Genomic DNA, 27,370 nt, shown 5'->3' with positions numbered 1-27,370 from the left:
TAGGTTTGATTGGGTTTTAGGATTTTTCTGTTTGCTTTCTTTCTGAGAAATATCAAGTATGACCATTCTGGTATCTCTTGGTTTTGCAGCAAGACCTCAGGGTATGTCTATACTATGATAAAAACCCATGGCACCAAGTCTCAGGGTCCAGGTCAGCTGACTGAGGCTTGCAAGGTTCAGGATGTAGGGCTATAAAATTGAAATGTTAGATGTTCAGGATTGGGCTGGACCCCATCCTCTAAGATCCTCCCTTCTGAGTCTCAGAGCCTGGGCTCCAGCCCAAGCCCAAATGTCTGCACTGCAATTTTTAGACCCGCAGCCCGAGCCCTGCTAGCCCAAGTCAGCTGACCCTGGGCTCTGAGATATGGTGCTACATTTTTTTTTATCGCAGTGTAGATGTACTCTGAGACCTTCTCTCCCTGCAGCAATTTTGTAGCACTTTAGCCTGATCCCGCAAGCCTGAGTCAGATAATCCAGGCCAGCTATGGCCATGCCTGTGGGTCTTTTATTGCAGTATAGACATACCCAGGGAGGTCAAAGGATGGGTTAGTCTTGAGTTTTTGAACAGCTTATGAGAAGGGGTGAAAGGGATGGATCTTTAAGTAAAAGCTTACTCTATCCAAAATACTACGCCATTCTAGGTATACTTGGCTCTAGGGGGCTGGACTAGATGGCCTTTTGAGTCAGTCAGAGAGAGAGAATTTCAAAGCTGTGGACCTTGACTATTTCATTTTTAAGTGCTGGCTTAGTGGTTGTACATAGTTTCAACCACAGCCCTAACTAATAAATTAATTTATTGACATATATGGCCTCCAAGTGACAGACAATCTGTTTAAGACTTGCATCTTTAGGAGATACAGGGTTACAGGAAAGCAGTCTGTGCACCTTCCTATAACTACAATCAAAACATGTTGTGTTCATGATTTCTTAACTGGAGGATGGCAAAAGACTTTAGCTGGAACACTGCTTCAATTAGTAAGTTAGAGTAACCTCTTTCCTAGTCCGCTTAATAAAGATGTCCATGCTGTTTACTGAGGAAGAGATTATTCTCTTGAGCACTGGGCCAAATTAAGCAGACAAAAAATCAAGACATTATGTGTGTGCGTGTGTTTGTGTGCGCATGCGCTTTAATCAACTGACTTTATTCCATTATAATAAGAAAGAGTAATTATTTCTAATAAGTACCTACTGGAATGGAGATGATTTCATATTTTTCTAGACTTCTCTCAGTAAGCAGAAGACCGATATTTAGTAGCAACATACCTGTAACTCATTGTTTTCATATCATTTCGTTCTCTCTGAAACAATGACTGTGGTTACAGAAGTAAACTTGTATGTTTACCCTAATTTACTTTTCTTATAAATAATCAAGGTTTTATTACCTTTTTGCCATTATCCCCTTCCCACAATATTTAAAGATCGTCTAAACCTCTTCACTAATAATTTGAAAGGGACTCTGTTGAAGTACCATTGTTTTGAGAAGAGATTTTAAAAATTACTGATCTGATTTATAGAATTTTTAAAATGATTTATTCCAAATGAAATATTTGACTTCAAGAATTACATAAAGACTTTATATAATCATTGCATGGCAAGTTACTGCTCATACTTGTTGAAATGGACAGGATATACATTCAAGATAATGTTTTGTGTTTAGACAAGTGGTAATTATGGGATTGGGTTTTGAATTTAAACTTAGAACCAGTGGTTCATGAGTGTAGGGAGATTCTGCACTGTAAACCAGAGAATCCCAGAAGTCCTGCAAACCACAGTCAGAGTGTTGTAATTTTATTTGAAATGTAGTCTTTCTTTAAGACCACTGTGGAAACCAATTAGTTATAAGGGTTCCTTCCAGTCTGTGAAAATTAGTGACAGAGCTTTAATTATGTGTCTGGCTATTTTATTGATGCTTTTTGTGTTACCCGTCAGACAAGGTTTGCACTGATGGCAGATTTTCCTAATGCAGTGCCTAATTGCATAATTTCTGACAATTAACTAATCTCTAAGATGCTTCAATTAGCTTGGTTTCCGTAACAGGAAATTTAATTAAGATGGAGAGTATACTAGATAGACGTTTAGGGATCCTTTCTAATTTTAAATAAAAGGTAATATTTCTACAAATCCTTTGAACTATTTTACAATTCTGGGCCAAGATATTTTTTTTAAAGTGCCTGAAGTTAGGTTCCTATTTCCATATTTAGGCACCTAAATAAGTGACCTGATTTTCAGAATTGCTGAGTCTTCAGTAGTTTCTATTACTGTAAATGTAAGCATTACCCATTTTAAAGTAACTTGCATTAAAATGATTATAAGAACATTGTTTTCATGGAGTTTTGTTTAGCCTCATTCTCATTGGTCAGCCAAACATTGGTAGTTTTCTGATTCAATCACAACAGAGTTCTAACCATGTTTTTACTATACAGGATTTTCAAACTTAGTCTCCTTCAAAAGACTTTGACCTGCCTGTGTTTTCATGTGGGGGAGGTTGCCGCAATCACATTGATTCTTTGCTCCTCCAGTTCTACCTCTTTCCACATGGATGAACGTTGTAACCCCCAGTTTTCTTCCTGTCTTGTTATAGCAGGTAGTGTGGCAAGAAGTTGGTACAGCAACAGCAATTGTTTTTAGGCCTACATTTTTGCTTCTCAGCTCAAAATGAGTTTAGACCAATGAAAAAAGGCTTATCAATCACTAGCTCCATACTTCACTGTTCACAATATAAGCAGCCCCCACTCCCACCATAATTTCAGAGAATCTCACAGCAATAGTTCTCAGCAGATCCCTCAATGGCAGCTCCTACAAAAGTACTGTAGACTCAGTGCTCCAGGATTGCAGCATACGGAGTAGCCCATGAGACCTAGCGGCAGACCGCAGGAAAGGAGATATAGATTCTGTGAATGGTATGAGAAACTAGACCTTGGGACTAGTAAAGGATTTCAGACTCCCTCACTTTGTTATACTCCATTTGTTCTAAATGTGCTATCTGCCTGACTACAGAAGGATAAAGGCCATACCCTACCAAATATCATCTCCTCAGATAACCCTTTGAAAAAGTGGGAATCTCCTGCTCAATAGACCGTTTTTTCTGTGGCGTCCAATGTACTTTTTGCCATGGTCCTCCAGTAGAAGTTGCATGTGTAGGTTGTGGTTCTAATGCTTTCGGCCTGTCTCTCCTCTCTTGACCTTTCTCAGAGTGTAAACAAATACATATTTAGACCAGAAAAAGAGGATTTTTATAACCTCCCCATGCAGTTTCTCAGGAGGACTTAGGCTACCTTATTAAACTCTTATTTGTGGCCATGAAGTTGAGTGAGAACAAAGAAAAGTTGGATTTTTAAGGACTGCAACATCTCTATGGGAGTAAAGTCCAAGGAAAAGCTTTACTTCTCCACCTGTTAGTACAGAAACTCATGAAGACTTCCGGTGCTATTTTGCATTTTAAACTGATTCATCTAAAAACAACCATCTCCAAACCGTATTAGCTTCTCACCCAGCTTTTCCAGAAAATGGCTTGGTGTTCTCCTTCCCAAAAGTACATTCTTTATTTATGGTTTGGGCACATATTCTTCTCTCTTGTATAATATTTCCCTCTGTATCCAAATGAATAGAAAAGTAATGGGTATTCTTTGACCTCATGATGGCTCAGTTTACAATGGTTGCCCAGTGCTATATTTCTCATTTTTTTTGGCTTACAGAGGTAAAACTGGAGAAAAAACACTTTGTGTTTCTCTCCCTAACTCAGTTAAGAAAAGTCTTATTTATTACTTACATCCCAATCAAAAGTATACTAGACTAGAGGTGGGAAAAAGACACGAACTCTGCAAAAAAGGAGCCTACAATCTAAGTGTATTTTGGCTACCAATACCCTTAATGATGTGACTCAGGTTGGCCTTAGTTACTGGCCAACATCCTTAATAGTTTGTAGTTGTCTGAAGTGCCCTCTGGGTTAAACTTTAAAAATCATAGAAATATAGTGCTGGAAGGGACCTCATGAGGTCATCAAGTCCAGCCCCCTGCGGTGAGGTAGGAGCAAGTTAACCTAGACCAGTGGTTCTCAACTGTGGTCCACCGCTTTTTCAGGGAAAGCCCCTGGCACTCCGGGCCGGTTTGTTTACCTGCCGCATCCCAGGCCAGTGAGGGCTGCAGGAAGCAGCGTGGGCTGAGGGATGTGGTGGCCGCCCTTCCCGTAGTCCCCATTGTCCTGGAGCAGCGAACCACGGCCAGTGGGAGCCGTGATTGGCTGAACCTGCAGACGCGGCAGGTAAACAAACCGGCTTGGCGGTCCAGGGCTTTCCCTGAACAAGTGATGGACCACAGTTGAGAACCACTGACCTAGACCATCCCTGACAAGGGTTTGTCCAAACTGTTCTTAAAAACCCTGAATGATGCACATTCCATGACCTCCCTTGGAAGCCTGTTCCACAACTAATATACCCTTATATTTAGAAAGATTTTCCTAATATCTAACCTCAATTTCCCTTGCTGCAGATCAATCCCACTACTTCTTGTCCTATCTTCAGTGGACATGGAAACAGTTGATCACCATCTTCTTTATAACAGCCCATAACATATTTGAAGAATGTTATCAGATTCCCCCCTTAGTCGTCTTTTCTCAAGACTAAACTTATCGATTTTTTTCAACCTTTCCTACAGGTCAGGTTTTCTAAACCTTTAATCATTTTTGTTGCTCTCCTCTAGACTTTCGAATTTGTCCACATCCTTCCTAAATTGGGATGCCCAAAATTGGGGACACAACTCCAGCTGAGGCCTCACCAGTGCTGAAGTAGAGCAAGACAGTTACTTCCCATGTCTTACATACGACACTCCTGTTAATACACCCTGGAACAATATTAGCCTTTTTCACAGTTGCATCACTCTGTTGATTTATATTCAATTTGTGATCCATTACAACTTCCACTTCTTTTTCAGCAATACTACAACCTAGCCAGTTATCCCCCATTTTGTTGTGCATTTGGTTTTTCCTTCCTAAATGTAAAGCACTTTGCACTAGAATTTCATATTGTTTATTTCAACCAATTCTCTAATTTTCAAGTTTGTTTTGAATTCTGATCCTCTCCTCCAAAGTGCATACAACCCCTGCTAGCTTGGCGTCATTCATCAGTTTTGTAAGCATGCTCTCCACTCCATTATCCAAGTCATTAATGAAAATATTCAGTAGTACTGGACCCAGGACTGACCCCTGCAAGACCCCACTAGTTACGCCCTCCCAGTTTGACAGTGAACCATTGGTAACTCCTCTTTCAACCATTAGTGACCCACCTTATAGTAATTACATCTATACCACATTCCCCTACTTTGCTTATGAGAATGTCATGTGGGACTGACAAAAGCCTTACTGTAGGAAGGTGATATCTTCACAGCAGAAAATGGCTGTTCCTTCCCTTTAAGGCTCCTACATTTCCAAGGGTGTGCTTAATTTTACTTGCAGATAGGTCTGTGAAGTCTTCTCTCCCTTTCCAAGATTTCTAATCTGAGTGCCACCTCAAGTTATCTCAACCACAATGTCTTATCTAAAAGAAAACCACAGTTCTCAGCATTCCATAGTAAAGTACTGTCTGAAGTCTTCATTTCAGGAAAACACCCACTGCTTTCATAAACCAGGCAACAATCTCAGATCTGTCTAGCTGTAATGCTTTCTGACATCCTGGGATTGGCCCTTATATAATTTGTGGACTTGAATTGGAAGTGAAGTGATTCCTTACACAGCCCTTGTGGCACCTTAGAGACTAACAAATTTATTAGAGCATAAGCTTTCGTGAGCTACAGCTCACTTCATCGACGAAAGCTTATGCTCTAATAAATTTGTTAGTCTCTAAGGTGCCACAAGTACTCCTTTTCTTTTTGCGAATACAGACTAACACGGCTGCTACTCTGAAACCTTACACAGCCCGTGAACTTTCAACACTCCAAAACAAAACAAAAGTTCTTTTGCTGAAAGCGAGCAGCTATTTTAGCATTCCTTCTCCCTTCCCTTTTCCCTGTGCTCCTGTATTCATTCTCTCCCAAACACTTCCCCTCTTAAGAAAAGGGCCAAATCTTGATCTACAATTGCCCACGTTTCAAAAGTTAAGGCTATTATTTCTTTTCGCCAAGATCAGCAGGGTCAAAGAGTGCACTGAAATTACTTCATTATAAGGAAGAAGTTGAGGAGAGCTACCCTCTTCTGGATTTAAAATGGTGCAGATAGTTTGTGAAACAACAGAAGTTTTGGATATTTTGGGTGAGATTCCCTCCACTACCCTATTAGCCACTGACTCAGAGGAATCCCTTGATGTTTACAGAATTGAATGGTGCTTATTTGTATATCTTTGTTGCTTGTGCCCCTTAGAAATATCTATTCTTTGCAATGGACAGTTGCTGTTACCAGTACCATTTCTTGACCTTTGTTCTTGCCTCAACTACAAGTACATTGACCAAAGTAAGACTGGCTGTAACCAATGTTATAAGACATCAGGAGTTTTGTGTCCTTTCTTAGATAATTGGCTAATATGAGTCCATTCCAAAGAAATGGATATTAAATATGCTTCAGAGATGTCTAATGTGAAACGAGCTGCCTGATCACTTCTCAGATCATCTTGGAATTCTGAGATGCTCTGCATGGAGAAGTGATTCTTTCATAGGAAATTCTAAAGATTGAAATTTACAGAAAACTAGCCACTAATCATTCTGTTACTTTTCCAGTTCATGGTTTGACTTATCCAAAATACATGGAAGTTTTTAAGATGGTTATATTACTTACAGAGTAGTATTTACTTGTTTTTGGGATTTATGCGTTCAGCACACTTTAAAATGATCTTCTGTTTATAAGAATAAAATTGGTGAAAGTAGATTTTCTAGGCTGGCCTGATAGCACTAATTGCCATTTAGTGTACCATTTAGAGAATATAAGATGAGAGACTGATTCTTTGCCTTTGATATGGTGGGAGTAACTAGTGATTCTGAAGCAAACTCTTTGGCCATTTCTGGAGTAGCTTTGATTGGCTCCAGAAGGAACTGTGTACCACCTTCCTTGGCTAGACAGAAAGGTATTATATCTAGAGGGAGGCAAAAGTAAGTTGGAAATATAATCTTCTTTGGGGCTTAGAGGGAACTCAAAACCACTTACTACTCAAAAATGTTTTCCATGCACCAAATCAAAAAAATATGGAAATACATTGAAGTTTCCTGAAGCAAGTGCTTGAATTGTATGTATAAATAAACTCAATACAAAATTAACATGAAAGATAACATCTGTTATGAATATTTTTTCTGTATATTATAATAAAATATTTCATATAACAACCCTCCTAAATGAATACCTTCTTACAAAGAAAACTTTAAAGTATTCAGATCTCCTGCAGCAAAGTTATCGCTTCAGTAGATTTTGATTGTATAAAGCAGCAAAATGGTGCTTATGTATGGTGGGTTTTTTTAATTATTATGAAATTTTACAATAATGCAGGTTGCCAAATAGCCATGGGTATTGTTCACTGATGTTATAAATATGGTTAAAGAGGACATTCTGCAGAGTCACACTAAGTCTCTATTTTGAAAACAAATGGTGGGCAAATTTTTCTACATATTCAAATTTATGGAGATTTATCTAAAATTAAAACTATAAATTTACATGCAGGATGGCCCAAGAGAAAATGTTCAGCATTTAAAATCTGTCCTAACACAAATACTAACACAAAGAAGTCAAATCTAATTAAGGGCAAGCTTTAAAACATACTTGAAACATCCATGCCTGATTGCTGTTTAAAGGGAATCATGGATTGTAAGAGAATTTGTAGGATTTGAATATTTTACCTTCTGTTTTGGTGCTATAATCCATTCAGAGTAGTTCTTGGATAACTCAATCTACAAAAATAAAGATATCTTGTTGATTTTCAAGGTAGTTTATTTGATAAATTTAAATACTAGGCTGCAAATGAGGAACTGGTGACCTATTATCGAAATAGATTATGGAGAATGCAACAAAACGAGTTGTGTACTGTTAAACCAGAGAGGGGCTACCAATCTAAAATGGAAAAAGCAATAATGATATTTCCAGTAAGAAAGGAGGGTACACTACTAAAAAAAAAAGGGCTAAGGAACACAGTATTACTGATGTGAATGGAAGAACTGATAAGCAATAAGGGGTGATTGCTTCAATGAAAATATAGCCTGTAGGAAATCATGATACTGTAAAGCAGTAAAATTAAACTGTGCTCCAGACAACCTGAAAAGGGTGACATGTTAAACACAGTTTGATGTGATTAAAATGCTCCATAGTGTTAGAAAGGTTTGCATATTCAAGGTTCCAGTAAGTAAGCATGATGAAAGTAGTATGAAGGCATTGGATAATTGTTCTGAAAACTATATTTCATTGATGTCATAATGGAGAAAACAGTGCATAAAGGGATATTACTCTCCACAACTGTTCCTTTAGGGAATAAACCTTAAGAGAATTTTTCAACAAGAAATAACCCAATGTACACAAAAAGTTACAAATTTGAAGAAGGTTAATTCTTTTGTGCTCTGGCCACCAGTCACCTGATCTGAATCCAGTAGAAGGATATCCAACAACAACAACCAAGGAACTTGAGGCAGCCTTTTATGGATGTATGGAAGGCACTGTTTTCTATGTGCAAGTATCATATGCAAAATAGTCCAAAGACACTTGTGTTTGATGAAATCATTTGGTAGACACTCAATATTTAGCAAAGAGAAAAAAATAGATTTTTTTCCCTAAGACTCTTTGTACACTTTTGAGAGTGACTGAAATCTGGTAGCCAATTTCATGACTTGAAAATTCTGTTTAAACTATTAATTTTGTCATCCTGATATCCACTACTGCATATTCAAAGATTAAAGTACATCAGACAGCTATCACAATACAGCAACTACTTTTAATTTTCATCCCACTGTAAGTACACAGTCAATTGTAATTCTACCTTTGAATTACATCACAAAGTCAAAGAATCATACTTTTACTTTGCAGAGGATAGATTTGTTTTTGAAAGTGCAATAGGATTCCAGTGAAATGGCAGTTCTTCGAGGGGCTCTGCATATTCCCGCTTATGGGCCAACTGATGGAGCCTAACGATAGAACCTTCTGCAGACAGTGCCCATTAAAGTACATGTGCACCCCCCTCGTACTCTCCATCAGTGTTTCCGAATGTTCTGAGGGCAACTCTGTGCCCTCTACCACCTCAATTCTTTCCCATTGTTGCACCAGGGTTCTTCTCCATTTATAGTGCATTGATGGTTTATAATTGTTGTTCTTAGCACAGTTTTTGGAATAAGGTAGTTTTAAGCATAGTAATCATAAATAGTTCAATGTAGTTTGTGAAGTTGGTTCCATGTAATGGTGATACTACAGAAGTAGAAGCCGGGTTTTAAAAGATGTGTTTCATGACCAACAATCTTCCTGGCATTGGACAAAAATATTAGGTGTCTTAAGTGCCTGGGACAAGGCCACTCTCCTTCTGGATATTCTGTTTGCTGGGCTTTCATGCCCAGAGAACACAAAGCCAGGCAGGACAGACCTCTCTGCTTTTGCTTAAAGAAGTTATTGCCAGTAAACTATCCAGCTCTGGAGGGTCATCGGCTCTGAAGAAGCCTCTGGGAAGAAGGATAAAGGAGTTGGAGGCGCAAGTGGTGTTCTCGTCCATCCTCCCCGTGGAAGGAAAAGGCCTGGGTAGGGACCGTCGAATCGTGGAGGTCAACGAATGGCTACGCAGGTGGTGTCGGAGAGAAGGCTTTGGATTCTTTGACCATGGGATGGTGTTCCATGAAGGAGGAGTGCTGGGCAGAGACGGGCTCCATCTTACGAAGAGAGGGAAGAACATCTTTGCCAGCAGGCTGGCTAACCTAGTGAGGAGGGCTTTAAACTAGGTTCACCGGGGGAAGGAGACCAAAGCCCTGAGGTAAGTGGGAAAGCGGGATACCGGGAGGAAGCACAGGCAGGAATGTCTGTGAGGGGAGGGCTCCTGCCTCATACTGGGAATGAGGGACGATCAACAGGTTATCTCAAGTGCTTATATACAAATGCACAAAGCCTTGGAAACAAGCAGGGAGAACTGGAGGTCCTGGTGATGTCAAGGAATTATGACGTGATTGGAATAACAGAGACTTGGTGGGATAACTCACATGACTGGAGTACAGTCATGGATGGTTATAAACTGTTCAGGAAGGACAGGCAGGGCAGAAAAGGTGGGGGAGTAGCACTGTATGTAAGGGAGCAGTATGACTGCTCAGAGCTCCGGTACGAAACTGTGGAAAAACCTGAGTGTCTCTGGATTAAGTTTAGAAGTGTGTGCAACAAGAGTGATGTCATGGTGGGAGTCTGCTATAGACCACCGGACCAGGGGGATGAGGTGGATGAGGCTTTCTTCCGGCAACTCACGGAAGCTACTAGATCGCATGCCCTGATTCTCATGGGTGACTTTAATTTTCCTGATATCTGCTGGGAGAGCAATACAGCGGTGCATAGACAATCCAGGAAGTTTTTGGAAAGCGTAGGGGACAATTTCCTGGTGCAAGTGCTAGGGGAGCAAACTAGGGGGAGCGCTTTTCTTGACCTGCTGCTCACAAACCGGGTAGAATTAGTGGGGGAAGCAAAAGTGGATGGGAATCTGGGAGGCAGTGACCATGAGTTGGTTGAGTTCAGGATCCTGACGCAGGGAAGAAAGGTAAGCAGCAGGATACGGACCCTGGACTTCAGGAAAGCAAACTTTGACTCCCTCAGGGAACAGATGGCCAGGATCCCCTGGGGTACTAACATGAAAGGGAAGGGAGTCCAGGAGAGCTGGCTGTATTTCAAGGAATCCCTGTTGAGGTTACAGGGACAAACCATCCCGATGAGTCGAAAGAATAGTAAATATGGCAGGCGACCAGCTTGGCTTAATGGTGAAATCCTAGCGGATCTTAAACATAAAAAAGAAGCTTACAAGAAGTGGAAGGTTGGACATATGACCAGGGAAGAGTATAAAAATATTGCTCGGGCATGTAGGAAAGATATCAGGAGGGCCAAATCGCACCTGGAGCTGCAGCTAGCAAGAGATGTCAAGAGTAACAAGAAGGGTTTCTTCAGGTATGTTGGCAACAAGAAGAAAGCCAAGGAAAGTGTGGGCCCCTTACTGAATGAGGGAGGCAAGCTAGTGACAGAGGATGTGGAAAAAGCTAATGTACTCAATGCTTTTTTTGCCTCTGTTTTCACTAACAAGGTCAGCTCCCAGACTGCTGTGCTGGGCATCACAAAATGGGGAAGAGATGGCCAGCCCTCTGTAGAGATAGAGGTGGTTAGGGACTATTTAGAAGAGCTGGACGTGCACAAGTCCATGGGGCCGAACGAATTGCATCCGAGAGTGCTGAGGGAATTGGCGGCTGTGATTGCAGAGCCCTTGGCCATTATCTTTGAAAACTCGTGGCGAACGGGGGAAGTCCCGGATGACTGGAAAAAGGCTAATGTAGTGCCCATCTTTAAAAAAGGGAAGAAGGAGGATCCTGGGAACTACAGGCCGGTCAGCCTCACCTCAGTCCCTGGAAAAATCATGGAGCAGGTCCTCAAAGAATCAATCCTGAAGCACTTAGAGGAGAGGAAAGTGATCAGGAACAGTCAGCATGGATTCACCAAGGGAAGGTCATGCCTGACTAATCTAATCGCCTTTTATGATGAGATTACTGGTTCTGTGGATGAAGGGAAAGCAGTGGATGTATTGTTTCTTGACTTTAGCAAAGCTTTTGACACGGTCTCCCACAGCATTCTTGTCAGCAAGTTAAGGAAGTATGGGCTGGATGAATGCACTATAAGGTGGGTAGAAAGCTGGCTAGATTGTCGGGCTCAACGGGTAGTGATCAATGGCTCCATGTCTAGTTGGCAGCCGGTGTCAAGTGGAGTGCCCCAGGGGTCGGTCCTGGGGCCCGTTTTGTTCAATATCTTCATAAATGATCTGGAGGATGGTGTGGATTGCACTCTCAGCAAATTTGCGGATGATACTAAACTGGGAGGAGTGGTAGATACGCTGGAGGGGAGGGATAGGATACAGAAGGACCTAGACAAATTGGAAGATTGGGCCAAAAGAAATCTAATGAGGTTCAATAAGGATAAGTGCAGGGTCCTGCACTTAGGATGGAAGAATCCAATGCACCGCTACAGACTAGGGACCGAATGGCTCGGCAGCAGTTCTGCGGAAAAGGACCTAGGGGTGACAGTGGACGAGAAGCTGGATATGAGTCAGCAGTGTGCCCTTGTTGCCAAGAAGGCCAATGGCATTTTGGGATGTATAAGTAGGGGCATAGCGAGCAGATCGAGGGACGTGATCGTTCCCCTCTATTCGACACTGGTGAGGCCTCATCTGGAGTACTGTGTCCAGTTTTGGGCCCCACACTACAAGAAGGATGTGGATAAATTGGAAAGAGTACAGCGAAGGGCAACAAAAATGATTAGGGGTCTAGAGCACATGACTTACGAGGAGAGGCTGAGGGAGCTGGGATTGTTTAGTCTGCAGAAGAGAAGAATGAGGGGGGATTTGATAGCTGCTTTCAACTACCTGAAAGGGGGTTTCAAAGAGGATGGCTCTAGACTGTTCTCAATGGTAGCAGATGACAGAACGAGGAGTAATGGTCTCAAGTTGCAATGGGGGAGGTTTAGATTGGATATTAGGAAAAACTTTTTCACTAAGAGGGTGGTGAAACACTGGAATGCGTTACCTAGGGAGGTGGTAGAATCTCCTTCCTTAGAGGTTTTTAAGGTCAGGCTTGACAAAGCCCTGGCTAGGATGATTTAACTGGGACTTGGTCCTGCTTTGAGCAGGGGGTTGGACTAGATGACCTTCTGGGGTCCCTTCCAACCCTGATATTCTATGATTCTATGATTCTATGAAGACTAAGTATTTCTAATCTGGTGTTTCTAATCTGGTGGCTTTCTCCAGCAAGGCTAAATTGTCTAAGGGTTCCTAGTCATTGGTATCTTTGCCAGTGCCAGCTCTCAGTCCTTCAAAAAAAAGCTGTTAAGGCTCTAAAGGCACCATTGGTAGAAAAGGGCTGACAGTTTAGGAACCTAGAGCCATTTCGGTTCCAACTGTATTGGTTCAAAAGAAGCAGCTGAGAGAGAAGGTGGCCACTGTTAGCAGTGCCAGATCCTGTCTGATAGACTTATTGGATCCGTCTGCTTCTGCCACAGCTTCTATGGTTCCAACTTTGAAATCCAAATTGGGCTCCTCTCATAGGCACCAACTTTCCCTGACGCTGGTGGGTGCGCGCGCCCCAGCCCTGCCCCCATTCCAACCCCTTCCCCAAAGTCTCTGTCCCTATTGGACCTCTCCCCAAATTCTGGCCCCGCCTCTTCCCCAAGCACGCTGCTTTCCCCCTTCTCCCCCCTCACTTCCAGCACGAAACAGCTGTTTCGTACGGCAACCACTGGGAGGCAGGGGGGAGAAGCGGGACGTGGCACACTCAGGGGAGGAGGTGGAGCAGAGGTGAGCTGGGGTGATGCGGGGAGCTGCTGCTGGGTGCAGAGCGCCCACCAATTTTTCCATTGGTGCTCCAGCCCCAGAGCACCCACAGAGTTGGCGCCTATGGCTCAACTTCGAAGTCCAGGGCTGTGAAGCTGAGTATTTCTCCAGATCTAGTGGCTTTCAGGCCTGTGATGCCAGTTCCATCCTCCACCCCGTTCAGGGACAGTCCTTAGATCCAAAGAGGATGTTAACTGTGGTGGCTGATGTGTACCTTTCTGCATCTGTGCATTCATCAGATCCAACTGACAGGAAGTTTGTGATGAGTAAGAGGCAGTCTTCTTCAGTTCTGTGGTCTGCTTCACCTGCTGCAAAGAGGAGAAGAGCAGAGAAGGTTGTTAGTTTTTCTCCAGGAGCCATCTGTGCTGCTGCCTCCTCCTCCAGTTCCAACAGGATCTTCAGGCAGATCTTTCTCACTATCTGTCTGCCTTCATCCTATGGTTATATGGATGTGTCTAGTGTGATATAGAGCAGATCCAAGGTCAGATCCCATTTTAGAGGAGGCTAGAGGAAGGAAACTTGATTTGTCCCAGGTTATGCCTCCTGTAGCGAGGTGAGACTCACTGGAGCAGCGCCTCCTGCTGGTCATCTAGGGAATTAGCTCTCCAGCATATGGAGTGCCCTCTGCAGGCTGGTGTCTCACCTGCCACTGGCCCCCGTGTCCCTCCCGGACCCCGGTGCCCTCTACCTCAGGGTTCTGCCCCAGCAGTACCCCCTCGCTCTGGGTCTCCCCTCCCAGGGGAACCCCCAACCCTCTAAACCCACCTTGCCTCAGAGGCTACTGCCAGTCATCATCTAGTCCCTGCTCACGGGGCAGACTGCAGTCTGTAATGGCCACTCATCATTGGCAAGGGGTTAGGACCTGCTACCTTTGCCTATCCTCAGGCTGCCCCTCTGTAGCCCCAGTACCTCTGTAGGCTTTCACTAAGGCCTGCAGCCTGGGGTTACCAGGCTGGAGCGCCCCAGCTCCCTTTGCTCTTCCCCAGTGCTGCTCCGCTTCAGGTACCTTGCTCCCAGGCAGCTAGCCCTTCCCACTCCAGGGCTAGAGTGAGACTCCCCTCTTCTGGCCCCCAGCCCTCTTATAAGGACCAGCAGGGCCTGATCGGGGCAGGGCCCCAGCTTTGGCTGCTTCCCCAATCAGCCTAGCTTTTCCCCAGCTGCAGCCCTCTTCCCCCAGCCACAGCCCTCTCCAGGGCTGCTTTTACTATTGGCTCCCCAGGGCAGCCCTATTCCAAGGCTGTTTTAACCCCTTCAGGGCCAGAGCAGGGTGACCACCCTGCTACACCTCCATATGCTTTTGCTTCTCCTCCTGTGGAAATCTTTCCAGATCCTAGCTACTAAAGAGACCTGTTGGGTTCCACCACAAGAATTTTTGTATTATCCTGCTTATAGATGGAGAGGTGATGTTTCATCTAGTAAGGATCCGGTGGCTCAACAGTCTTTGGATCCACTTACTCCAGATCCATCAGCAGCTCAGATAGTTGTACCTGAAATCCTCTCTGCTTCAGAAAGCATGAGGAGATACAAACAAATACTGACTTTAATCCTGATTTGTCACCTGATGAGCATGTTAGGTGTAGCTTCTGCTTTCTCCCCTTCTGAGGATGCTTTGCAATTCCATGACCTCATAGATCACATGATAGCCCACATTAAACTTACTTTTGGCGACTGCGGAGGCACCCTCTCATCCAGTATTTGATGTTCTTGGGCTATCTCCACCAATAGGCTGTCACTTCCTATCCTGGATGTTTTTTTGCAGCCTCCTAAGACTGTTGGGTCAACTCCTGCTTTCTGTCGGCCTATTTCCAAGAAAGCAGACAAACTGTATCAGCTTCCCCATGAAGGGTTTTCTTTCTTTCATATGCATGCTCTGCCAAATTTGTTGGTTGTGGCTGCTTCCGGTAATAGGCTTAGGTCTGGCCAAACTCACTCCACTACTGCTGATAGAGAAGAGAGAAATATTGAGAGAAATTTGAATCAGTGACTTGTCCTCTGTTATTTACCACTCTCCCAGTTTTTATCATCTGCAAACTTTATCAGTGATGATTTTGTGTGTTCTTTGATAAAGATGTTAAATAGCATAGGGCCAAGAACTGACCCCACTAGACATAGACCCACTTGATGACAATTCACCATTTACATTTTTTAATTCATTTAATGTGTGCCATGCTAATTTTATGTTCTAGTTTCTTAATCAAAATGTTGTATGGGACCAAGTCAAACTCCATAAAGAAGTCTAAGTATATTTTGTCAACATATTACCTTTATTAACCAAACTTGTAATCTCATCAAAAAAAGATACCAAGTTAGTTGACAGGATCTATTTTCCATAAACCCATGTTGATTTGCATTAATTACATTACCTTCCCTTAATTCTTTATTAATCAAGTCCCATATCGGCCACTGCATTATTTTGCCCAGGATCAGTGACAGGCTCACTGGCCTATAATTACCTGTGCCATCTCATTTATCTTTTTACAAATTGACACAGCAATAGTTTTGTTCCAGTCTTCTGGAACTTCCTCAGTGCTCCAAGAGTTGTTGAAAATCAATATTAATGGCCCAGCAAGCTCCCTAGCCAGCTTTTTGAAAGTCTTGGATGCAAGTTGTCTGGACCTGATTTTAAAAATGTCTAACTTTAGTAGCTTCTGTTTAACATCCTCCTGAGAAATTAGTAGAATGCCATTTTGACCCTAAAGTACCATGACCCCTCCCTTTTCCCCAGTCAGTCAGTCCTAAATAGTTTATAATCATTGATTTTAATATTCCACATGTGCAAATCATCCCACCAGCTTTCAGTAATATGACTAGATCAACTTTATGGTCATAAATGAGAATTTTCAATTCCTCATGTTTGTTGCCCAGGCCCCTAGTATTAATGTACAAGCAATGTAAGAATTTCTTCTCTGTGTCCTTTGGTTCCTTGATTAATTTTGTTCTCAGCATCTCAAATTAGAGTGGCTAATTACCAGGCAGTGATGGCCCATTATGAATTCTACCTGTGGGAAAGGATGGTTTTCTTAAGATTTGCCAGATGATAAAAAAGTCTTGTCTAATGCCATTTTGACAGAAGGACAGAACATGGCAAAACATGTCTTCAAAGCATTGTTTGATTCATTAGACTCTTCTGACAGAGCAATGGTGTCTGGATTTACCTTGAGGAGGCATGTTGGCTCCATTCCCCTTCTCTGGCTGCAGACACTAGAATTAAAGTGGAAGATGTCCCCTTCAAAGGGAATTCTCTTTTCTTCAATAAGACGGATGTATTGTTGTTTAAAGGACTCGAAAGCCACTGCTCATTTTCTAGGTCTTTACCCCTCAATCAGAATACTTTCTGCTTCTTTTTTTTTCAATAGCCGTAGAAATATTATTCTCCATCATCTGATTATTATTGTACAAATCTGATGTCGTCAACGGCACCAGCAACCTCCATCTTCATTTGAGACTAAGCATAAAAAGAGGCTTTTCAGATGTAGACTTATGAGGCAATCTGTTCCCTCTTCATCTTCCTTTAACACCAGGTCTTACATTTGATGTGAGGATTGACAGTCATAGTCCTGTCATAGATCCAGCAAGGATCCATCTCTTCTTTTATTTGGGGACAGGCTAGCCCAATTCATCAGCAGTTCATCAGAGGCTGATTACATAGAATGTATGGGTACTAAAATTATAGACAGAGGCTATGCTATGCAGTTTGCATGGCTGCCCCTATCCTTCCCTTTTCAGGTAACCTTCTCACAAAGTTATTCTACATAAGGAAGTTCACAAGCTGCTCCAGACAGAAGCTGTTAAAGAGGTACCCAAACATCTGTGGGGTCAGGTTCCATTCAAGATACTTCCTGGTATAGAGAAAAAGATTGAGGTTTCTGTATAATTTTAGATTTAAGAAAACTTAACAGATCCTCCCAGACATTCCTATTATGTATGTTAAACCTGGCCTCTATGATTTCTTCGTTTATAATTATGGATTGGTTTGTCACTCTCTGTTTAAAGGATGCTTATTTCATCTCTGTCCGACACAGTCATTGACAATATCTGCATTTCATAGTGGTGGGATGCCATTTCCAGTACCAAGTGCTCCTGCTTGGCCTCTCCGCAGCACCAAGAATCTTTTCAAAGTGCCTTTCTATGGTAGTAGTACATCTGAGAAAACAGAGTATTTTTGTTTTCTCATATTTCGATGATTGATGGCTAAAAGCTGCTACATCACATTTACAATCTCACTCTTTTTGCATCTGGGTCTGCTCCTTAATGTCACCCTATCAAATCTCTGGCCAACTCAGAACTGTTTTTATAGGTTCTGTACTGGAGTCAGTAGCAGGGAAGGCTTTTCTTCCAGAGGACAGGTTTCTACAAATGGAACAAGTGGTTTTCCAAGTTTGAGCCTGCCAATCCCAGAAAGGGATCCCCTTCCTAAGTCTTACAGATTCTGAATTTACTGAATTGGTAGACAGACCAGTCATGTTCTTTGAGGTGTTCTGTTCAATACCCCTTCATCGGTCACCACAATGTCAGATGCATCCAACAGTGGATTGGGAGCCCATTTAGGCTGGATTACAATCTGGAGTCACTGGGCTTTTCATGAAAAGAGCTTGTTCATAACGTGTTAATAATAACTATTTGTTTGGCCTTCAGATCTTTCCTTCATATAAAAGAGAAGGTTGTTCAAATATCAACAGATAATACAATCACGACAACAGACAATACAATCAACAGACAATACCTGAACAAATCAAAGAAGTACTCATTCTTTCCAGTTATCTGGTGAAACAGTCAGATTATGGAATTTATGCATGGTTTAAGAGATCTATCTGGTTGTCCTGAATTTAGGAAGGGACAGCAATGTGCTAGCAGATTGTCAGCAAGAACAGTTCTTAAATTCATGAGTGGTCCCTGAAGGATTGAGTAACGTGGGACATCTTTTCCTGTTGACATAGAGCTGTTTGCTACAAGGATTAATAAAAAGTTTCCTCTCCTCTGTTCAAGAGCAGAGAGGGAGAGTCCTTCTACACTGGGTAAGAGTATTCCCTTCCCCTCCGCCCCCTTTTCCATTGATTCAGAAAGTGCTGAAGAGGAAACGTCAGGACAGGGCAAAAATGATATTTGATTGCCACAGTTTAGCTGAGACAGCAGTAGCATAAGGACCTTTTTCTTCAGCTGTTAGTCAGACTGTACCTGTATCTTCCTCTGGCTCCAGATCTCTTATCATAGCAACTAGGTAGGATTCTTCATCCAGATCCTCAGTCGCTTCATCTTACTACCTGCTTTGGCTAGTCTAGAACACTCATGTTCCTCATTGGTTCAAAATGTACTGCTTAATTCTAGAAATTTGTCTACTAGAAATGTTACTATTTAGAATGGGCTAGATTGGTTGCATGAATGCAGGAAAATTTGATTGTCCAGTTTCAGCTTCCATACCCTGTATCTTAGAATATTTAATATATTTAAAATCTGAAGGATTATCAGATTCTTCCTTAAAGGTTCACCTGGCAGCTGTTTCATTTTACCATGCTTTGGTTGATGGTGGATCACTCTTTGCATATTATTCTGTTAAAAGGTTTTGTGAAGGGGTATTTAATGTCTATCGTCCTTTAAAGTATGCAGTTCCATGCTTGGATCTTAATCTTGTTTTATCTGTGCTTATGAGGGTACCTTTTTAACTTCTGGTAGAGTGTTCTTTATTTTGTGCATCTATTAAAGAGATCTTCATTATTGTTAAAACATCAGCCAGAAGGGTAACCGAATTCCATCCCTGATGGCTGACTTGCCAGTTATAGTTTTTCATAAAGATAAGATCGTTCATAGACCTGATCCCTATGTTTTACCAAAAATGGTGTCCAAGTTTCCTATCAACCAGACAATTTTACCAGTGTTTTTTCCCCAAAAGCCTCACACTAATAAAGGGAAATCTGTGTTATGCACTTTATATGCTAGAAGTGTTCTTCCATGTTTAAATATAATGGAGTTTTAAGAGTTCATCTAGGTTTTTTGTTTGTTATGCTAAGAAAAATAGAGATCAGTGTGTGTCTGCTCAGACTATTTCCAGATGGGTTAAACAATGTGTCATTTAGTGCTACAAATTAGCAGAAAATCCTGTGCTTTCTGTGTTGTATGGTCTCATTCTACATGGCTGTAGAGGCATCTTTTGCTTTTCTTAAAAATGTCCCACTTAGGAATTGCTACCTGGATGCTACCTGGAAGTCAGTGCACGCATTCACTAAATGTTATGCTCTGGATCTGGCTTCAAGAGCGAATGCCAAATTTGGTAGAACAGTGTTTCTGTCATTATTTAATTTTGACTTTGTTCCCACCTCCTGGGTTTCCAGGACTGCTTGTCAAACTGCCCATAGCAGATAATATGCAGAGTCACTCGAAGAAGAAATGAAGGTTACTTTTTTCTTCAAAGTGACTGCATATTCACACTTCCCTCCTATCTTCCCTTCTTTCTCAGAGTCCTATTATGGTCACTCTGAGTTAGCAATGGAAGGAACTGAGACTGTAGAGAGCCAGCGCCCCCTTATAAGGCCTTTGGAAATGCCAAGGAAAAGAGGCAGGGCATGTGCTCTTTAACACAAGCTGCTTGGAGGAGGTTCTTCTGTTAGGCGCCACCAGGTGGCACAATACCTGTAAGTGTGAATATGTAATCATCTCAAAGAACTGTGAGTTATGGGGAAGTATAAAGTGAAGGCATCAAAACGGAATAGTACAATACGTGTTCAGAGACTGGAAGGTTCAATGAAACCCAAAGCTACTAAATAATATACCAACTTCTTGAAAGAAGATTATATTTAAAGAGAAGTTATCCAAATACTAAATATAGTAACACACAGAGCTGCCAACCAGGATGGGACAGGAAATGGTAGTATTGGCCATGCCAGTTACACCCTATTAAGGCAGTTGTGCTAGCAACTTATGGAACCAAGCCTCTCTCTGTACTCTAAGTTGAATCTGCCATACTTATCCAGCATTTTGTCTCCCTTGTGGTGGAGTCAGTTTGCTAGCTCTCTTTCCTACTTGAAGCACATTTTGGCGTTGTTCCTTTTAAGCAGGTTTAGCTATGCTGGGTCTCAAGCAAAAGCCCCTTTTCTTTTCTTTGTCTTATGACCCTTCTCTTCCCCCACACCCCCCAGGGCAGCAAAACATTCATTCCTAATGTAGCCAATATGGGTTATCTGAGTCGTCTTCCAAAATTCCTTAGGACTCTCCATTGGTGGAAGCTCCCAACCAATATAATATAGGAAGTTCATTTTGATCCTCTATCCCCAGCTATTGTGATCATCACAGATGCATCCAGTTTGGGTTTGAGAGCTTATCTCCAAATCTGAGAGTTCAAAATTGGTGGAATCTGGGGGAGGAGACCAAGTGCCATATAAATGTAGTGGAACAAAGCTGTTGTGTTACCTCAAATCCTTTGTGGCATTGAATAAGGGCTATGTTGTTAACATGATGTCTAAATATTACGTTAATAAATAATGAGGTTCTAATTAACAATAATGCCAGGAAGCAATGGCTGTGTCGGTTGGGAGTCTGGCTCATCAAATGCAACTTGGCAGATCTGACAGAGAATATGGCAACAAACTTTCAGTTGCTGGCTGCAGGAACAGTGTGAGTGTTCCTTGAAACAGACAGGGATGGATAGACTATCACAGACACATTCTTGCTGAACTGGAGCCAGGCATTCTTTTATGCCTTTCCAACAGTTCCAATGGTAATAAAAAGATACAAGACATTCTCCCAAATCATGCTGGTTGCCCTAGTATGAGCTAGACAGTATTGGTACATGAAGTTCCTAGATCTTCTACATTCATCATCAGACCTGCTATCACAGGAAGACTATTTTCTCTATTTTATCTATCTGGAGTCACTTCATCTCCATTGCTTTGATCATAAGACATTGACTACTTCTGATGTGAAATGCTCTGTGGAAATAGAAAAGGCTCTGCTACATTCTAGAAAGCCATCTGTGTTGAATTGTTCTTCTCCAAAGATGTTTTCTCCAAGGTATTCAGATAATGTCTCCATGAGTCATGCCCATATAATTGATTTTGAAATCTGTATTGTACTTGGTGTCTCAGTCTCACCTTGTATTCTATTAAGGTGCATCTATCTATAATCTTACTATATTATCTCTCAGAATATGTTTCTATTGTTTTCAGTCATCAGAAGATTCTTGAAAGGGTCTGGTGTTTTCCCATCAGAGTTGAGAACCTATTCTATCAAGGAACCTTAGTGTTGTGCTGACAAGATTGTACAGTTGGAGATCTTATGACAGTGGTGTTTATTCCCCTTGACACTAAAAGCACCATTTTTAGTCATAATTACATCTACAAGAGAGGGAGTGTTCCTGTATTTTTATCTCAAATTTATTCCAAATGTCATGTCTTAATTTCATCTGAATCAGATCATCAGTCTCCAAGTATCTTTTCAAAGCTTCTTTCTTATCTGGGGGAATTAGACTTATATACCTTCTATGGTTACTTTGAGTTATTTGGGTAAAACTGAGGCCTTACGAGGTCAACAATTTTGTAGCCTCAGGGGATCAATGTGAAGGGAATGCCATTTCTAGTCAGCACCTGTTTAAATAGATTAGGCTTTGTATTGAGTCATGTTGTAAATTATCTAAGGTGTCAGTTCTTTACAGTTCTAGATTTCACTCTACCAGACGTAAGCCAATATCATGGGCATACCTCTGTATTCTTTTCATTATAAACATCTGGAAGGGTCCTGCCTGCACTTCTGTATAAACCTTCATACAACACTGCTCTCTCAATTTGGGATCTAGGCCTGATGCTGGTTTTGGGAGGGCAGTTCTACAATTCTTGTTTAATTAGATCTCTGCCCTCCTTCATGCCGTTACTAAACTCCCACAAGTGGGACTATGCAGAGGCTACTTCAAGAAGTATAAATGGTTACTTATGTTAGTAATTATGGTTCTTAAGGGTGTTGTCTCTGCATAATTGCACTGCCTGTCAGCCTCTTTCTTCTTCAGAATTATACTCTTACAGGATTCTTGAGCTTAGGGAAAAGAGCTAAGGCAACTGGATTTGCATAGCCTTTTTATAACTTTGGGTCCAAAGTTTGTTGCCACAAAAGGTCCCAAACTGACACTGCTTTCTTGAAGGTCTGTGACTCCAGACATACCACAGGTGTGAATATGCAGAGGCAGCACCCTTGAAGAACCACAGTTATTTTGTGGTAAGTAGCCATTTTTATTCAACATGCTATTGTCCCATAAAAGTGCAAAATAGGTTGCCACCAAGATCTCAAACTTAAATCCAACGTAACTACATAAATCTTAGATTTATGTTGCCTCTTAGATAGAATTGGTGTATATTAAGTAAATTAATATTTTATAGTTCCATGGTACATCTTGTTGCATGAATTTAGATTTCAGTGGATAGAGTTGTTCACATTTATAATTATTAAAGTATTTATTTTAGGTTCTGAAGTGTGTTCTTTAAATTTAAACATTACTTTTCTATTGTATTTTTCAGGAGTATGATGATGGATATGGCACTGCTTATGATGAGCAGGGCTACGACTCCTATGATAACAGCTATAGCACCCAGGCACAAAGGTAAGTATCAAGTCCCACTGTATTTATAGCAGAAAACTCCTACAATCAATGAGCTAATTTTTCTTTCAGTACATAACAACATAACTAAAAGGTTTGTTAGAAACAATCTGCAGTCTTGTATACTTCTCTATCAGGAATGTACAAAAGACAAATTGCTGCCAAAAAGGGGTTGAAAGGAACCAAGTAAACAAGGAGAAGAGATATTGAAAGAATGGCAAATTTTACAAGATGACATTATTCAGAAACTTGGTTGACAGTGGCATTATAAGGTGCCTGAACTGTATATACTTGAAAGAAAAGGAATTTTCACTCACTTTTTAGCTTGTTGGAAATTGACTTAGAAAAATTTAAAAAATCAAAGGATAATATGTATAACTTGTTTAGTACAAATAGATTTTGATAAAACAATTTCAAATATTCTGCAGTTTTTATTTTAGGGAACTTTTTATTTGGTTGAGCTCATTGTGCTGACATGCTGAGTATGCAATTATTCTGGTTTTATGTTTCATTTGTTATCCATAGTGATTGACTTTAAAAGATTTCTCTTACCTTTTTTCTCATGGATAAGATGTTCTTTACAATATTTCTAAGGATAGGGAGTGTGCTGCTCAAACTGACAATATATCTCACCCACCAGTAAACAAGTTAAAGACAACCTTACTTAAATGCATTGTAGCAGTGCAGCAAAATCTGAAAAACTAAAGAACCCTGATTTCACAACACAGTTGAAGAGGAAAAACACTTTTTCCCAGCTGGCAACTGAGGGATATTTTGCCATTCTGTTTGTCAGGAATGATTTAAGTCTTTGTGAGGAAAGAAAGCTCTCAAAACCAGGCAAACTGCTCAAAGTGAAAAATCTGTGGAAAGCGTAAATTTCACTGTTTTCACTGAGATTATTTGTTTGTTCGTTTTTATGAAGATTTTGACAACCGGAAAAAAGTAGTCTTTATTCTGATGTGCACATCAGAAGCATTAAGAACTCTGGTGGACGTGTCTACCTTGCATACTACCTTTAGAAAATAGAGGCAGTTAACATGATTTTTTTTAGTAGAGATACTGGTCAAAAAGTCTTCAAATCTCTACTTTTAACATTGGCAGTTCTATTTTGCTTTGCTGCTTTTTATGTTAGTAATAGGTTTTATTTGCTGTTGACAGCTATGCTTTCAGATAGCGCAATGAAAATACAGGACTAGACTAAAACTTAAAATATGATTATTTGAATTTGTTTTTCCTTTTTGTCAGGTTTTAAACAAGACCTGTTATGAACTTTTTTTATCTTTTACAAATTTTGGTGGTCCTCTGAATGATGAGCAAAAATCAATTTTCCAAGAAAATGAAACACCACATATAATTCACATGTCAAGTACTGATTATTAGCCATGAAGTTTGTTCTTGAGTCTCACCAGGGTAGAACTACTTTATTAGGTAGTTGCTTTATGTTGCATGTGCGGTACAGTTCTGTTATGTTCACTAAACTCCAAATTTGGTAAACTTTTTAAAAGAATGACTTATTCACATATTTATTGTGCTGTTTTTGTAAACAATAGAGTTAGTTCATGGTGAAAGGGAAGGAGGTATGAATTGGCTCACTGAAATATTGCTCACACAATCCAGGCTCACATTTTTTTATGCAAAGAGATCTTAGAATTGCAAAAGCAGGCTAAAACTAATAGCTATAAGCAAACCACCTGAGCTACACAGAACAATTTTTAATCTGATGATCAAAGAGTAGCACATATTGTAATGTCTTTTGTAACTACTGAGAGATGCTTGTAACCCTGGAATATATCTAAATATATTTGTTGTTATGCAAATTATGTGAAACAAAAGAGAATTGTGATGCTACAGTATCTTTAAACCATTTGATACTGTCCTCGAATTATAAGGCAAAAAAAAACATCCCTTGATGTATTATGTTTAAAATGGGTCACTTTTTGACTAGCATGTAAAATCAAGTTTTGCTTGTTTTAAATACCCCTAAAATAATGTTAAAGCAAATATTAGAATAGGCCTCTTTTAAACTCAGTCGACAGGGGTACATTTTCCTTTTTCTAGTACATTGGGTAGTTGGCATGCTTAAAAAGTTCATACTGATTTAAAAATATTGCAGATTTCAGAGAGATTCCCTGTACTTGAAATGAGGAATACAACTAGAACTGGAAATATCTCTAGAAACTAAAGTTTTGAAATGTAGTCCACTGTATGTGTGTTTCTACTACTCATGGGAAATTACAGATGCTTCATCTATTTGCTGTTGTTCAGTTTTAGGATTCCTGATTTTCAAAATAATGACTTTTTAGAGTATTTGTTGTACATCTCAGAGTAGTTGTATTTTTGGTATTCTAGGTTGAGTCAGATAGATAGCTTTCTTATGTGAAACAAAATAGTACAGTGTTAAAGAGAATGTTCTTGCAGTGGAATGAATAGCTCACTGTCTCACCCAAAAAGAAAAGGAGTACTTGTGGCACCTTAGAGACTAACAAATTTATTAGAGCATAAGCTTTCGTGAGCTACAGCTCACTTCATCGGATGCATTTGGTGGAAAAAACAGAGGAGAGATTTATATACACACACAGAGAGAACATGAAACAATGGGTTTATCATACACACTGTAAGGAGAGTGATCACTTAAGATAAGCCATCACCAACAGCAGGGGGGGGAAGGAGGAAAACCTTTCATGGTGACAAGCAGGTAGGCTAATTCCAGCAGTTAACAAGAATATCAGAGGAACAGTGGGGGGTGGGGTGGGAGGGAGAAATACCATGGGGAAATAGTTTTACTTTGTGTAATGACTCATCCATTCCCAGTCTCTATTCAAGCCTACAAAGGAGGTGCTGTCGTCATCATGAATAGGTCAGAGTATGAACAAGAGGCTACTAGGCAGCTCTCCAACACCACTTTCTACAAGCCATTACCCTCTGATCCCACTGAGAGTTACCAAAAGAAACTACAGCATTTGCTCAAGAAACTCCCTGAAAAAGCACAAGAACAAATCCGCACAGACACACCCCTGGAGCCAGGACCTGGGGTATTCTATCTGCTACCCAAGATCCATAAACCTGGAAATCCTGGACGCCCCATCATCTCAGGCATTGGCACCCTGACAGCAGGATTGTCTGGCTATGTAGACTCCCTCCTCAGGCCCTTCGTTACCAGCACTCCCAGCTATCTTCGAGACACCACCGATTTCCTGAGGAAACTACAGTCCATTGGTGATCTTCCTAAAAACACCATCCTAGCCACTATGGATGTAGAAGCCCTCTACACCAACATTCCACACAAAGATGGACTACAAGCCGTCAGGAACAGTATCCCCGATACTGTCACGGCTAACCTGGTGGCAGAACTTTGTGACTTTGTCCTGACCCATAACTATTTCACATTTGGTGACAATGTATACCTTCAAATCAGCGGCACTGCGATGGGTACCCGCATGGCCCCACAGTATGCCAACATTTTTATGGCTGACATAGAACAACGCTTCCTCAGCTCTCGTTCCCTAATGCCCCTACTCTACTTGCGCTACATTGATGACATCTTCATCATCTGGACCCATGGAAAAGAAGCTCTTGAGGAATTCCACCATGATTTCAACAATTTCCATCCCACCATCAACCTCAGCCTGGACCAGTCCACACAAGAGATCCACTTCCTGGACACTACGGTGCTAAGAAGCGATGGTCACATAAACACCACCCTATATCGGAAACCTACTGACCGCTATTCCTACCTACATGCCTCTAGCTTTCATCCAGATCATACCACTCGATCCATTGTCTACAGCCAAGCGCTACGATATAACCGCATTTGCTCCAACCCCTCAGACAGAGACAAACACCTACAAGATCTCTATCATGCATTCCTACAACTACAGTACCCACCTGCTGAAGTGAAGAAACAGATTGACAGAGCCAGAAGAGTACCCAGAAGTCACCTACTACAGGACAGGCCCAACAAAGAAAACAACAGAACGCCACTAGCCATCACCTTCAGCCCCCAACTAAAACCCCTCCAACGCATCATCAAGGATCTACAACCTATCCTGAAGGACGAGCCATCGCTCTCTCAGATCTTGGGAGACAGACCAGTCCTTGCTTACAGACAGCCCCCCAATCTGAAGCAAATACTCACCAGCAACCACACACCACACAACAGAACCACTAACCCAGGAACCTATCCTTGCAACAAAGCCCGTTGCCAACTCTGTCCACATATCTATTCAGGGGATACCATCATAGGGCCTAATCACATCAGCCACACTATCAGAGGCTCGTTCACCTGCGCATCTACCAA

General features: G+C 41.3%; 1 protein-coding gene across 3 annotated transcripts in view; it reads left to right on the top strand.

Annotated features, from left to right (window-relative positions):
- KHDRBS3 (KH RNA binding domain containing, signal transduction associated 3) overlaps positions 1-27,370 on the top strand; it is a 209,567-nt gene that overhangs the window by 142,132 nt on the left and 40,065 nt on the right. For all 3 annotated transcript variants that reach the window (XM_043507307.1, XM_043507306.1, XM_043507308.1), the window contains exon 7: positions 22,994-23,076. In XM_043507307.1, coding sequence (XP_043363242.1) covers positions 22,994-23,076 — 83 coding nt within the window. The remainder of the gene's footprint in view (positions 1-22,993; positions 23,077-27,370) is intronic.

The sequence above is a fragment of the Dermochelys coriacea genome, chromosome 2, assembly GCF_009764565.3.
Source record: "Dermochelys coriacea isolate rDerCor1 chromosome 2, rDerCor1.pri.v4, whole genome shotgun sequence".
Lineage (NCBI taxonomy): Eukaryota > Metazoa > Chordata > Testudines > Dermochelyidae > Dermochelys > Dermochelys coriacea.
This window is presented reverse-complemented; position numbering and strand designations above follow the sequence as displayed.